General features: G+C 49.3%; 1 protein-coding gene across 2 annotated transcripts in view; it reads right to left on the bottom strand.

The window, feature by feature from the left end:
• Positions 1-15,149, bottom strand: part of DOCK1 (dedicator of cytokinesis 1) — a 545,628-nt gene that overhangs the window by 30,357 nt on the left and 500,122 nt on the right. For both annotated transcript variants that reach the window (XM_065923534.1, XM_065923535.1), the window contains exons 39-44: positions 14,851-14,940; positions 13,746-13,850; positions 7,133-7,274; positions 6,951-7,029; positions 5,349-5,433; positions 1,827-1,913 (exon numbers count right to left, since the gene is read on the bottom strand). In XM_065923534.1, coding sequence (XP_065779606.1) covers positions 1,827-1,913; positions 5,349-5,433; positions 6,951-7,029; positions 7,133-7,274; positions 13,746-13,850; positions 14,851-14,940 — 588 coding nt within the window. The remainder of the gene's footprint in view (positions 1-1,826; positions 1,914-5,348; positions 5,434-6,950; positions 7,030-7,132; positions 7,275-13,745; positions 13,851-14,850; positions 14,941-15,149) is intronic.

The following is a 15,149-nucleotide window of genomic DNA, read 5'->3' as shown; positions in this document are numbered from 1 at the left end:
CCGAGGGTGTCTTTAGCAAATGGCAAAGCAGAGCCGCCTGTTTTCTTCTTGCTCCAGCCCCTGGGGGCTGTCTGACAGGCAGAGTGGGAGATGGAGGTGCAGAGATGCTCAGAGAACAGACAGTTCTGCTTGCGGCCAGCTCCCGGAACGACTCCCTCAGCTGCTGGGCAGGAAGCCCCGGCTTGTCAAGGAGCCTGCCCATGACCTGATGGAGAGGCCGTGACATTCAGAGAGGAGGCCGACCCTGTGCCAGCCGGTGAGGGTGGGTGCCCCTGGTCCCTCGTGCTCCCTAGACAACACGTATCCCAGGACTGGTGTCATAGCCTGACACCTGGCCCAGTCGCACCCTGGAACACACCCTCCTGTGCACATAACTCAGCCACATGGACTCTCCAGGGCAGAATTCCCTCCTCCCGACTGCTGACTCCCTGTGGCGGACTCCGCTGGCCTCAAGAAAGAAAGGTGTCCTAGATTCATCAAACCAAGAGGGTCAGCCGCTGCCCACATGCTGGTCTGTGCTGGGAGGCAGAGACACGGCAAGAGGGGCCCGTGGTATTGACAGCAGGATTATCTCAGTCATACCATCCGGGGATTATTCAGCTTCCAGCCCTCTAAGATCACTAAAAAAAGGGCCAACACAGCCCGCAGCAGAACCACATCCTGAAAATCAGGGATTGCCCCTCTCCACCTCGAGCTGTTAAGCGCCTTCCTCGCACACCCTGGCTGGCTCCCAGAATCCCCGATTACAAACAGCTCAGGGGCAGAGGCTCATTAGGAAGATAGGATTGTGCCTGTTTACGGAAAGTCCTCCTGGTCCATCTCCCACCCACGTACATCACCAACTCCAAACAGTGCCAGCGAAGGCTTGCATTTTTGCCACCTGCCACGCGTCTCCTGAGCCTTCCCCAGCTCAGGGCCCGTCAGGCGGCTATGGGGGCACATAGCCCTTAGGTGGGCTTCAGAGCAGGGGGAGAGGGCGCTGGGGTTTGGGGAAGGGGAAGTGGCTGACCACAGGCACACTCAGCCAGAGGCCCAGAGCTCAGCTGGTGAGGACGAAGGTCAAGAGTGGAAAAAAGGCTGGGAAGAGAGGGTGCAGCCATAATGTCTTAGGATGAATCAGGAGCATCCAAGGGGCCTCATGGTAAACAGAATGGTGAGAACCACCCCTCTGGATAAGATCCTGCCAGGTAAATACCCAAGGCATTGAGACACGGGACGAAGCATACTTATTCTAACTGGATCTTTTTATACCGGCAGTTGTCACTATGGCACTGCTGCTGCTATACATTCAACAAGAATCTTTGGCCCAACTCGGGTTCCTGTCATTAAAACTGTCCAATAGCAACGTTTAGCTAATGAGATGCAAGTCATTCTTTCTTTAAAAAGTGTGGGCGGGGGGGGGGTATATTCTCAAGCCATTTTTATTTGAAATGAGCAAGTACTATTAATCAACTTGTTTGTCATGTAAATCAATAAAACCATCAGGAAGAAAGATCTTAAAACGTGTATATGAACTGGAATTTGTCTTAAACTTTTCCTTTTGTGAGCAGAAAGAACTGTCAAAACAGCACAGTGAGGGTTGTGTTTAAATATTTTGTAAGAAGAGATGAAATCCTAATTCTTTGGTTTTCTTCTACATTAGAGGTGGCTGTGATTACAGCATTTCCACTGCAGTATTTGTGGGCAGGGAGAGAGATTCTGGGTTAAGCCTGACGGGGTCTGCAGGGTGTGTGCTGGCCCGGTGAGCAGGTGACAGGCCCGGGGAACAGGCTGGGTCAGACCGTAGCAGAGGGGTGACGGGCAGTCCTTCTGCAGGGGGTGCTTACCATGAAAACAGACTTGACCTCAAACCACCTCAGAATGCCAGGAAGTTTATACGCAGTGGTATATATGGTCCTCTCGATCCACATATTCTGCAAAGCGAACACAGACCCAAGGCGGTTAGAAGAAGGATGCTGCAGGTGGCTGACAGCTTCTGCCCTCAGGGGGATCTGCTAGGCTCTGGGAGGCAAGGTCACCAGCCACCCAGGGTACACCTCACGCTCTGCTGAAGCCAGACCATCACACACGACACCTGTTACCTGGCCAGTGGCGCCCACTTCCCTGGTATTTGAAAAAGAAAAATATAACAGATGAGTCAGGAAGAATTATCTGCATCCAAACAGGGGAGGTTCCCTCTGAGTGAGCAGGTTTTTGGAAAGGCTCTGATGAGTTTAACATTAGCCTTATTTAGTGTTCAAAAGAAACTTGAGGATGCAAATCCATTGAGAAAGACTGGGCTTCGTAAACGTGACCTTGCACATTCTAATAAAATCAGTCAGCATTTTAATGTGGTTTTTTTTTTTTTTTTTGTATAACATATGCTTACATCAGAAAATAAAGATATGGAAATAGAAGGCAGAAAAATCACCCAGTACCCAGAGATGATGGAGGAGGAAATGGTAACCCAGTCTAGTATTCCTGCCTGGGAAATCCCATGGCAGAGGAGCCTGGAGGGTATAGTTCATGGGGTTGCAACAGTTGGACATGACAGCAACCAAAACCACCACCACCACCAACCACCCAGAGATGACAACCTAAACTTTTACTATCTATTGCTTAAGGCTACTTATTAAGCATTCATAAGTGTGCATACATGTATTTTCAGTGAAAACACCATTTATTAATCTGTATTCTTCCTAAAGAGGCTTTCCAGTTGGAGCAGTGGTAAAGACTCTGCCTGCCAATGCAGGAGACGCAGGTTCGATACCTGGGTCAGAAAGATCCCCTGGAGTAGGAAATGACAGCCCAGTCCAGCATTCTTGCCAGGAAAATCCCATGGACAGAGGAGCCTGGAGGGTTACAGTCCACGGGATCACAGAGTCGGCTACAAGGGAGCATACACACACACAAACTTGCACACACTTCCTGAAATGGTACATCTCAGGTTGAGGGAAACTGTATAAGCTGATACACATAATTTCACCTCTGTCCCATGCTTGCCCTGAACTCCACTGCGGCAGGATGTTGTGCTGGTAGCAGCCTTTACCGGCAAAACCGGTAATAGAGAATCACTGAGTCTGTCCATAGGGGTCCAGATACACAGAGATGGCATAAAGGAATGGCAGCCTTTCCAGAAAACTGGGCTGGAACTTGAAAAGCGTTCTCCCCAAACCTCAGACTGCAGAGGAGGGAAAAGGGTAGGCCCCGGCGGGGGGCCCAGGGACACAGGCTCCTACAGCCCCCAGGGGCTGGCGGTCAGGCACCGGTCTGGAGACAGCAGTCTGTAGGTTCGGAGCTGCCTGCAGCCACAGCTCACTATTCTCCTCCCTAACGCCCGAAGCCTCCTAGCACCCTCCTAGGGGCCTTCAGGCTCCACACTGACTCCTTCCTCCTCTCCTTCCCTGGCTCTGGGTTCCAGAACGTCACCCCCTGGCCAGATTTGGAGGCGCTGAGCCGCTCTGAGCCCCCGGGCTGGCCTGGCAGGGCAGTACATAGGCTTCCCCGCCTCGGGCCCCAGCCTGGCTTCCTGTGGCCCCCAAACCCCAGTGCTTATCTGGAAGCCGGGAGCTTTGTCAGGCCCGTGAAGGACTAAACCCCGTGGCTTCTGAAAGTCTCATCTGCGTGTGAGAGAACCTAATGGGGCCATTACAGGATTCCAGGGCCATTTAGAAAAAGCCTGGCTCTAAGGCTTAGCGCAGCTCCAGCGTCAGGAGCCGCAGTTATTCTTAGCTCTGCCCCAACGGCTGCACGCTCGTCGGCAATTTGCCTGACCTCCTTGTGTCTCTTCCTTCACAGTATGAAAAACCTACATGGCTGTGAGATGTGAGAGGCGTGAGGGAAATTCAAGGAGGGCCTGTACATTCTGCCTGGAGGATGCTACATCACGGATCGAGTTACTGCCGAGATGATCAGAGCAGAGATTTCCCTAAAGCCTGGCCCTGGCCTGGGGGAACGGGAGCGGGCCTGTCCTTCTCCCCATCACAGATGATACCACAGTGAAACCCGTCACCAAACAGGAGCAGGAAGCCACAGCAATCAAGAAGAGGGGACTGACTGGGTTTGAAACAACCAGTGTTGACACTGGGGGGTGCCTTAGAATTTCCTGACTCCAAGCTCCTGGTTGACACATAGGAGGCTGGGCTGGGGAAGGAAAGGGCCTTTCAGGAGCTGTGGCTGGAGGCCCACAGGTGTGGCCCTGAGGATGGAAAGACCATGGGAAACGGGGAACGTGGCAGAAGCTTTACTGACAGTGCTCTGAGCTGCCCTTTGGGTCAGCAGCAAGGCGCTAGTTCAGCTTTGCCCTCCTGCATCCCCAGATACCTGCAGGCAAGGTGCCTGCCAGGGGTCCTCAAAGCTAAGGCTGCCTTGAAATGTCGGCCAATCTGGGGATCTCCGGAGGAGGTTTTTCAGGGCAGGAGAGAGAAATAATAACATTTAAAACAAACAAATAATGTTTTATTTCATGCCTTTTCAAAATGGAATCCGTTAAACTGGCTGTGCATATATTTTATTTGTATTTATTTATTTTTGGTTTGTTTGTTTTTTAGGCTGCATTGGGTAGCAAGCAGGATCTTAGTCTGCTGATCAGGGATGGATCCCCGTGTCTCCTGCATTGGGGGGTGTCCAGAGTTTTAACCACTGGACTTCTAGAGCGGTCCCTGTGCCTATATTTTTTTAAAAGGCTGCAAGAACCTGTATTAATATTTCCAGGTCTCTAATGCAGTGTTTTTAACAAGGCACAGGCGTTCAGCAACGTGTGGAAACATTTGTGATGGACTGTCACACCTGGGAGACTGTACCCGGCATCCCGTGGGTGGAAGCTGAGGATGCTGCGAAACGTCCCTCGAGGCTCAGGACGGCCCATGCCGTGAGAACTGCCCGGGCCTTTGCTCAGTGGCCTGGGGGCACCCTGCTCCGGCGTGTAGCGCCAGAGTGAAGTCAGGCTGGCACTGCTGAGTGAGCACAAGCCTCCTCCAGGCTGCATGCCCGAACAGCGGAAAGCCACATAAGCATACAGCGCCTCCGTGAACTTCTTCATGACAGAGACGCCAGCACCTGCTCCAGGACACAGAGCCGAAAGGGAGGCTCAGGTACAGCGGGAGGGAGGCGAGTGTGCTCTGAGCACAGAGAGACTCTCAAAGCGCTGTCACCTTCTTACAGCATCACAGGGACCTTGGTGACATCATCAGTGCAATGGTCATCATTTCACTGAACCTGGAGGGGTCGTATGTCAGGATCCCTGCGCATAACGCACATGGGCATCAAACCCTGCACTGTGGCATCTCTGAGGACATGGTTTTTTGACGGGCAGTTTTGTGAGTGGTGGCATGAGGTTGGGGGGAGGGAGGCAGTTCTTATTGTTTTACCGCAAATTCGTTGTCTGGGTTTTTCTCTCCCTTGCGGATTGGACGAGAATATTCAAATCGCTGGACCTCATTGACTCTGTAGAAACTGTGCAGAGACAGAGAAATCATTAGCTATTTCACCGGAGAAGCAGCCGATTTGCTTTTAGCCCCAGGATCTGGTCTCCCTACATGTCATTGCATCCCTTAAACACCTCCAACCTTGACCTAGAGCAGTTGCTCCCCACCAGCCTCACAGGAGAGACGTTGGCAGGTGGAAAAATTACCTTGGATTCTTTGCCTCATCTCTGTCCCTGCCAACGCTCAGGGGAAAGGAGATGCTGAGTAAGAGTGAAACGGGCAAAAACCGAGAAAAGGTGAGGCAAAGGAGAGAGGGGAAAAAAGCCTTTGTTCTTCATTCATGTGTTTGTTATTTGCAAGTTTTAATTCATGCGTCAATAATTAATGTATTAAATAATTTAACAAGTTTATTAAACTTCTAAGAATGCATCTTGATTATGTTTTAAAGGTTTTGTATATTTTAACTGCAAATCTATAAAAGGCACCTTCTGCAACCACCAAGGGTGGCAGACATGGATGGACAGTTTGCCTTTCTCCCTTGGGAGGGGGTGGATTTCACACACACCCCAGAAGCAGGCTGGGAGGCTTACTCATTTGCCTGCTCTGAAACACAGGTAGGCATTCTCATCAAAGGGAAATACAGGAGTGTGTCCACGGTTCACTATCACTTAATGCCTCTCTCTGAGAAAAAAAAAAATGTCACAAAACTTAAAAATCTAAGCCTTATGAAAGATATCATTCCTCAATAAACCAAGTCCTGGGTTTTTTCCCATGCTTGCTGAGGAATGGTTAAAGAAATGGTAGTGAATTTTGCAGAAGAACCCAACCTGCCAAACTGTAGGATGTAAAACAGCATATCCTGTGCATTATTTGGCCATCAAAGAGGTTACTTTTTTTCAGTGAACAAGGATCAAGTGGAAAAAGAAACTCTTCACATCAAAGAGACGTCTAGCGTATGTTTCTACACCACTGCTAAGTTAGGGGCGGTTCAGTGCAGACACATACAACCTCACTCAGATTCGGACACCTGGCCTGTGAGTTTGAAAACCCACCTCTGAGTCCCATATTGTGGAATCACCCTGCGGTAGAGGTGAAGAGTCTCTTCACCCCCGGCACCTGGTTCTCCATCGGGAGCATATGTCTGAATCCCTTTGGATCCTTCTGGGATCCAGTCAGGCCACCAGGCAGGCACACAGACTCAGGTCTCGGACTGTGGGGCGGGGCCTGTGCCCTGGAGAAAAAGTCTAAGGGGGTCGCTCACCTGGTGGGCCAGAGGGAGACCGGAGTACCCCTCCTCCCCGACTCTCCTTGTCTCAGTCCCAGGTAAGGGACGGCTTCCCACCCTCCCAGCCACACTTGTTCACATCTTCCTTCCCCGCTTTGATGCTGAAGAAAATTAGCTTCCCCTGCTTTTCAAAGCAAACACAGCATCTGAAAAGTTCACCAAAGGCTGACATGCATCCTTCGACAGGTGAAGTTATGAAGAAGAGATCTGTGTATGCCTCTCACCACCCTCCTGGTGGGTCGGGGAAATGGGCTGATTACCTTACAATCTGCTCTGACACGGGCCGGTGAAATTTAGGAGGCAGATCAAGTTTGGGCTTTACTGTGAAGCACTGAATATCTGAAAGTCAAAGGTTAAGGTCATCAACCCCACGTACACTCAACCATCCGAACCAACGGCTTGGCCATCACTTTCTATCCCACGTGGTTGCCTGAAAGGATACATTGGCCGGGAGAGTTTTTAATATCGTCGCCCGGTGGGGACGTTGTCTTCATCTTCTCAGCGTTTGGAAACTGAGTCAGTAGCCGAGCTTCAAAATCCTCTCGGCGTTCATACTCTTTCCCTCGATAAATGAACACTTTCCCCTGCAAACAATGACAGGCATTAAACAACACCCCAGGGCAAGGGCCAGGAAAAGTGCGCACATAAATGCTTTGGTCTTCAGAATGGGCTGGACAGTGTTTTAAGTGTCACTGAATCAAAGAACAGCTTGTAACTGCAGTGGTCTTACTAATCAAGAACTCAGGAACAGAAGACAGGGAAGTTGATACTGTTGAAGAAGCACTAAACACGACATTATTGAAGTCTAGTCACACATTTCAGCCTTAACAGCAGTGATCAATTGACAAAATCATGAAAAACCAAGTGAGCAATTAGCATCCACATGCTAGTGGGCAGGAAACGGTCAGACAGGGTGAAGGCACTAGGGCAAATGGACAATGGTGTCATATCTTCTTCTTCTTTTTGTTTCCAGGTTGTTGTTATTGTTGTTGTTCAGTCGCTAAGTACCGTCCGAATGTTTGTGATCCGTGGACTGCAGCAGGCCAGGCTTCTGTCCTTCATCATCTCCTGGAGGTGGCTCAAACTCATGTCCACTGTGTTGATGATGTCATCCAACCATCTCATCCTCTGTCGTCCCCTTCTCCCCCTGCCCTCAATCTTTCCCAGCATCAGGGTCTTTTCAAATGAGTCAGCTCTTTGCATTTGGTGGCCAAACTATTGGAATTTCAGCTTCAACATCAGTCCTTCCCATGAATATTCAGGACTGATTTCCTTTAGGATGGACTGGTTGGATCTCCTTGCAGTCCAAGGGACTCTCAATAGTCTTCTCTAGCACTACAATTTGAAAGCATCGATTCTTTGGCGCTCAACCTTCTTTATGGTCCAGCTCTCACATCCATACATGACTACTGGAAAAACCATAGTTTTGACTATATGGACCTCTGTCGGCAAGGCCATGTCTCTGCTGTCATAAGTAGTTTTCATGTTTCCAGAAAGAATTCAAGAGAGCATGAAGTTAAGGTGGGGCCCTGGAGCCTGGGTATGACTTTCCAAGTTGACTCCTACAGGTCACCGCCAGGAGATGAGCAGAACCCAAGGGGCAGGGGTCCACACAAAGCGGAGAGACCCAAGGCTCCTGGGCCCTCTCCTGGAGCTAAGAGGCTCTCATATGAGCAGCTCTGAGTAGTTTCCCAGTTTGGGGGCTCAAATGGCACCCAACACCCTCCTGTGGCATCCCAAACGATAATGAACAAGGAGCAGAACCCTCTCTCCAGTCTGCTGACCGGAACCCACCATGCGGGGGCTTGTCTCAGTCTGACCCAGCAGCGGACCCTCCATGAACTGTGGATGCGCTTCCTCCCCGAGGTCTGTCAGCGAAGCTGGCTGGTCCCGGGCCCGGCGGCAGCCAGCCCAGCACTGCAGCTGCGCCCGGCCTTGGTCTTGGGCTCTCCGCTGTTGTGAACAGTAAGGGGGTCACGGGTCGGGGTCACCCAGCTGGTCGGCAAGGTTCCTGCCTCCGCCCGGAGAGCCCGCAGCTGGGCCGAGTCTAATAAATGCCCTTGACTTAATAAAAGCCAAAAAAAAAAAAGAAAAAAAAAGTCCGGTGGGTGGTGGCTGGACTCCCCTCACTGAATGTTTGGAGTTGTCGTGTGGACAATATTCCATCAACGAAAGACTGAGCAGAATATAGAGTTCTCCTCCCAAAGACTGAGTTTTGTCCCTCTCCAAGGCCATATCTGTGACCTCTGTAAAATCTGAAGAGTCCTCCGAGGGGCTGTTTTGGGTGATGACCCTGTGGGGGTGATCGGGAAACCCTCCTCTCTGCTCAGGCTACCTCGTGAGACCTGCCTGGAGACACGGTCACTCTGTAAGTACGTCGGTGAGGAAAGTTCTGGGTCCAAGAAAAAACAGGTCTCCATACCTTCATGGATTCAACAGGTCTCCATACCTTCATGGATTCAACGTGGGTGTTCTGAGCAGTAACTGAGTCACCAAAAAAGGTGTCGACCGGTAGCGTGATGCTACAGCTTCAGGGGGTTCCTGAGTCTCCCCTCCCCACCCATCTTGCCCCGTCTGAGGGCGCTCTCAACATCGCGAACCGCGGCAAGGAAGGGACCAGGAGCAGAAGCCACAGGGCCCGAGGAACCAGAGGCTGTGGGCTCTGGGTTCTCCTCCCTGGTCCTGGTTGTTGCTTCCATCAGAGACTGGGCAAGAGGCTCCAGGCCGGCTGGTCATCAGTTAGGGGCAGCCTTGTTATCAGCCCTGACCCTGCATGGATGCCAGTGTGGAGTGGGGGAGGAGGGACAGGGCAGGGAGGGGAGGGAGGGGGAGGGGCAGGAGAGGAGGGAGGGGGATGAGGGGGAAAAGAAGACAGACAGGCCAACAGTTGGATCCTGCAGATTCAGCTCAAAGTCAAAATAAAATCTGAATAATAAATTAAAAAAAAAATAGAGCTTCAATGAGGCTCCATGTCTCCCTTCCCTAGTCCAAAGTTATTCTGAGTCCTTTTAAATCACAAAAGAGGGAACAATTTAAAAATTGAATGCTTTTTTCCCCACTTTGTGCTTAGGTATGTCTTAACATGCCCATTACAAGAGAAAAATGTTCTCTTTTCTCTAAAAAAATAATTTCAAGCAGAAACCAAAGTAATATGTAGTCTTAATTAGAAATATAAATACACAGCATGGGCAACTTTTAAGGCTATAAAAAGGCAAACATTTCAGAAATTCAGGATGATTTAATGTATAACAGGCTACAACAAAACTAGCATGCATTTATTAGGCTTTACACTCGAAGAGAGACATAATAATAAAAGTGTATATAAAGGCTTTAATAGAAAAACACTAGTGAGTTATAGATGGAAACACTAATAACATTTTCTAGAAACATCAATTACTTTGCATTCTGAAGTGGTCCCTTCAAGCCTGAAAACAGGAGGGCAGTGTACATATAGTCAACGATATTTATTCCTTGTTAGAACCATAAATATTAATATAAATGCAAAAACTTCCACATGTGATCAGTTCTGAAAGAAACACAAAGGGGAGGGCCAGCGAGTCCGTCCTCAGAGGCTGTGCCCCCAGCGCCACCTGAAGCGGACAAATACCCTGCCCCTTTCTGGGAATTGCCAATGTCATTGTCAGGTCGACCCCTGACAGGTAGCCTGTGAAGTATAATAAATACGCTGCTATAGCCCCACAAAACCAGCCAGGTGTGGCGGGAAAGTCAGTTCAATATTAATCAAGCCCTCTAAGCTAGCTATTCCTGCCTTGCACTGTCCTTTCGACGGGCAGGTGACCCAGCGCGGTCCCTGGAGCGTGCGTCTCGCGTGCCCTCCCGGGAAATCCCTGGCATCAGCTGGCTCGGGGACTGAGAGCTGCTCAGCCCACAGGGTCGCCAGGTCAGGACGCCGGGACAGAGCGTGGTGTCCTTAAATCCTAGCAGTGGCCGCAGAGGGTGACACCCCCCACACCCAGCAGCGCTCAGCTCAGCGGGAGGCGGGGCTTGTCCCTCCCTCTCGATCTTTCTTAGACACGCACACGGAGGCGTTTGTACAGATTCACACGCCTGAGTTAAAGCCTGATTAATTAAATTAATTAATTAAAGATTGGCTTTTAACTTAATGTCAAAATCTTCCTTAGTTCAGGGCTATAACAAAACATCCTTTATTCATTCTTTGGAAGGGAGGACTTTCTCCAGAATCTGAGTTCCTGATCAACCACTCTCTTAGGTGTCCACGGCCAGAGCTGCATGACCCAGACTGCGGGGTCAAGGAGAGACTGACCAGCAGCGACAGGGATGGGCCAGATGCCCCAGGCACCCAGCCAGGACCCTGTGTGTGTGGGCCAACCGACAGGTCACCTCCTGGGGCAGGCCAGCCCTGCAAGGGTCACCTGTTGACATCTCTATAAAGAATGACAGGTCTTCAGCAAGTAAGTCCCTTTTACTCGTGCCAGTGTGAAGGGATGTCTTATACCCTCAGGGACTCATGGGGGTTTGGAAATACTGGGGCCAAAGAAACATACCTCTGAGGCTGGGAGAGTCTCCCAGCTGGATCTACTGGCCCCAGACACCTGGGAGATCTACTTGCCTGAGACAGGTGTGCCCTGGACACAGTGCCTGCTTCCCTAAAACCAGAAGGATCATGCATGGGCTCCCAGGAGAACAGAAAACCATGTGCCGTTAAATAAAAAAGATCGTAAGAAATGACAGGCAGACTTGGTCAATGGCATCCAAGAAAGAGTTTTTGAGAAACTCTAAACAATTTTTGGGCTCCAAAATCACTGCAGATGGTGATTGCAGCCATGAAATTAAAAGATGCTTACTTCTTGGAAGGAAAGTTATGACCAACCTAGATAGCATGTTAAAAAGCAGAGATATTCCTTTGCCAACAAAGGTCCATCTAGTCAAGGCTATGGTTTTTCCAGTGGTCATGTATGGATGTGAGAGTTGTACTATAAAGAAAGCTGAGTGCAGAAGAATTGATGCTTTTGAACTGTGGTGTTGGAGAAGACTCTTAAGAGTCCCTTGAACTGCGAGGAGATCCAACCAGTTCATCCTAAAGTAAATCAGTCCTGGGTGTTCATTGGAAGGACTGATACTGAAGCTTAAGCTCCAATACTTTGGCCACCTCATGCGAAGAACTGACTCTTTGGAAAAGACCCTGATGCTGGGAGGGATCGGGGGCAGGAGGAGAAGGGGACGATAGAGGATGAGATGGCTGGATGGCATCTCCGACTTGATGGACATGAGCTTGAGTAAACTCCGGGAGTTGGTGATGGACAAGGAGGCCTGGTGTGCTGCGATTTATGGGGTTGCAAAGAGTTGGACATGACTGAGGGACTGAACTGAATTGAAACAGTTCTACTGTTTTCTTTTTTCTTCCTTTTTTCTATTTGAGACACTGTTTCCATCCCTAGGTTGCAAAGATCCCCTGGAGAAGGAAATGGCAATCCTCTCCAGTATTCTTGCCTGGGAAATCCCATGGACAGAGGCCCCTGGGGGCAGTGGAGGCGGGGGTGGGGGGGGCTACCATCCATGGGGTCACAGAGAGTCATACACAGCTCAGTGACTAAACCAGCACCACCAAACAATCGTATTAGTAGGCTAGGCAGCGTTTATTTACAAGATTTCTGGCCTAAAGGTTATTGGGTGATTTGACTGATGATCACACTATTTCTTCAATCGTGTCAAAGAGAACATGCTTGTTTCAGGGATGGAGTGTGATTCCGAGTTCCCAGCACTGGAAATTCATTGCCAGTTTCTCATATAATTTAAAATAAACATGCTCGGAAATTCCCTGGCGATCCAAGGGCTAGGGCTCTGTACTCTCACTGCCAAGGACCCAGGTTCGATTCCTGGTCGAGGACCCAAGATCCCACAAGCCACACAGCCGAAAGAAGAAACAAAAACACGCACATGTTCATAGCAGCATTACTCATATTAGCCCAGACAACGTCCGTCAAGGATGAACAGATGAACAGACTGTGGTGCATCGCCATGAGGGGATATTACTCTTCCAGAAGAAGGAATGAAGCTCTGATACACACTAGCATGTGGATCAGCCTTGAAGAGATTATGCTAAGGGAAGTGAGCCAAACACAAAAGCACACATTTTATACGATCCCACTTGAATGGGGTCCGTAGAATCAAGTAAATTCTGAGGCAGAAAGTAAGCTCTGGGAGGGGAGGAGAGACGGTAAAATTATTATTTACTGGGATTGGAGTTCCAATTTCGGAATATGAAAATAATCTGGAGATGGGTGGTGGGAACAGCTGCACAACACGGTAAATATACTTAACGCCACTGAACTGCAGACTGAAAGATAGTGACGATGGTAACTTCTGCATTATGCATGGCTGTTCTTGAGCTGCTCAGTCATGTCTGACTCTTTGTGACCCCATGGACTATAGCTCACCAGGTTCCTCTGTCCATGGGATTCTCCAAGCAAGAATACTGGAGTGGGTTGTCATTTCCTTCTCCAGGGGATCTTCCTAACCCAGGGATTGAATCTGCATCTCCTGCATTGGCAGGTAGATTTCTTGACCACTGAGCCACCAGGGAAGCCCTATGTTATGCATTTCTTACTATAATTTTTAAAATACACATAAATCTCTGAAGAAGAGTTCTCTTTAGGAAAAGAGAGATGGAATGCTTATATGCAATCAAAAAAAAAAAAAAAACAAAAAACCATTATCAGCCCCTTCCTAGCAACTTGAGCCAAGCACAGAGGTAAGAAAATAATATAGACAGTCACTTAGCTGGTGGCTCAGTTGGTAAAAAATCTGCCTGCAGTGCAGGAGACCCAGGTTCGATCCTTGGGTCAGGAAGATCCTCTGGAGGAGGAAATGACAAACCACTCCAGTATCCTTGCCTGGAAAATCCCATAGACAGAGGAGCCTGGTGAGTTGCAGTCCGTGGGTTGCAAAGAGTGGGACACAACTGAGCGATTTGAGACGCACTTGAGATGGAAAGCAAATCCTTCCTCGGAAAGAGGAGACACTGGCTGCCCAGGGAGCAACGGTGACCCAATCCAAACAGAACCCAAAGTTACCCGAAGGAAGGTGGGGAATCCTTGTCCGTAGTAACCGACGGCAAAATAGTCAGGCTTCGGACGTATCACCTTGACGATGTTTTCATAAAACTGAGCCTGTTTTTTCTGAAAAGAAGAGAAGAAACACATTTCAGGTTTGAATGGAGTATCTGAGCATCCGTGGGTCTGGATTCTTCCAGCTTTGGCAATTCTAGGGGGTGGGAGGGGTAGAGGGTGGGGGAACGCTGATGCAGGCGTGGAATTTAATCTCACTGCGAAGCTTTTGACAGTACTTTTCATTCATCGCCCGGCATTCAGCAGGCGAATCTGACCAGAAAGCCAAATTCAGCAACCGGTTGTGATTTACAGGTGTTTTCATCACCAAAGAGGTGCCAGAGAGATGGCTTTTATTCTGATTCAATGTCTGGTCTTCAGTATTTTTAAAACATGGTATCGGTCAGATAATGGGATACATTAAAAAAAGGATTTAAGAGCAGAATTCTGTTCCACATTCATGATACACATTACAACATCATTAAGTCGATCTTCTGAATACAAAAATGATTCAGCAGAGAAAGCGGTAATTAGAAAGTGATAGCTTTATGAAAGGACAAAGGGTTGGGCCACCCTCCATCAGTCCTTCATGGAGACGGGCTCAGAGCTGAAACCACGGGAGTCTCCTGGAGACCTCCGAGCATCCAGACCACTAGACACTGGGGCTCAGCGGTTGCTGACATGCACGTCCTGCAGAGGCATCTTCGAGTTTGATGACGAAAGCTCAGTGGGGAATGCTGCTGAGCCAGAATCAACCAGCAAAGAAATCAAAACTGTCCTCCTGGACAAAATGAAGGAGAATCCCAATGTTAAAAGGAAAAGAGGGACTTCCCTGGCGGTCCAGTGGTTAGGACATGCCCATGCTTCCACTGCCGAGGGCACGAGTTCCAACCCTGGTCGGTGAGCTAAGATCTCGCATGTCGCTCAGGGAGGCCAAAGAAATGAATATAAAATAAATGGCTGTTGCACTAAAAAGAAAAAAAAAAAAAAAAAAGGAAGGAAAAATTCCAGAAGAACAAGTTGAGACTGCTTGTTTTTTTTTTTTTTCAAAGAGGAGGAAAGGAAGACCTACCAGCAGTTCGCTGAGCTGTTCATAATCAAACATCTCGTTCTCATACTGTTCTGCCAGCTCCTTGCCCAGGGCGATGGCCTCCTCCCACATCTGCGAGGGAAGAGAGAGAAACAAGGGCAAGAGAAATGCAAACCTGAATCAGGAGCTCAGAGAGGGAAACAGTGACACCGCCGTTCACGATGAAACAAGCTGGAAACACGCCTGCTTCACCTGAAGACGCTGGAAAAATACGGATCTTCTCTACAGGCTCATGGCCTTTGGCTTGGGCCTCGGTTGACCACACTGGTCAGCCACTGGCT

This window comes from Muntiacus reevesi, chromosome 2, assembly GCF_963930625.1.
Source record: "Muntiacus reevesi chromosome 2, mMunRee1.1, whole genome shotgun sequence".
Classification (NCBI taxonomy): domain Eukaryota; kingdom Metazoa; phylum Chordata; class Mammalia; order Artiodactyla; family Cervidae; genus Muntiacus; species Muntiacus reevesi.
Note: the sequence above shows the minus strand (reverse complement) of the source record. Positions and strands in the feature narration are given on the sequence as shown.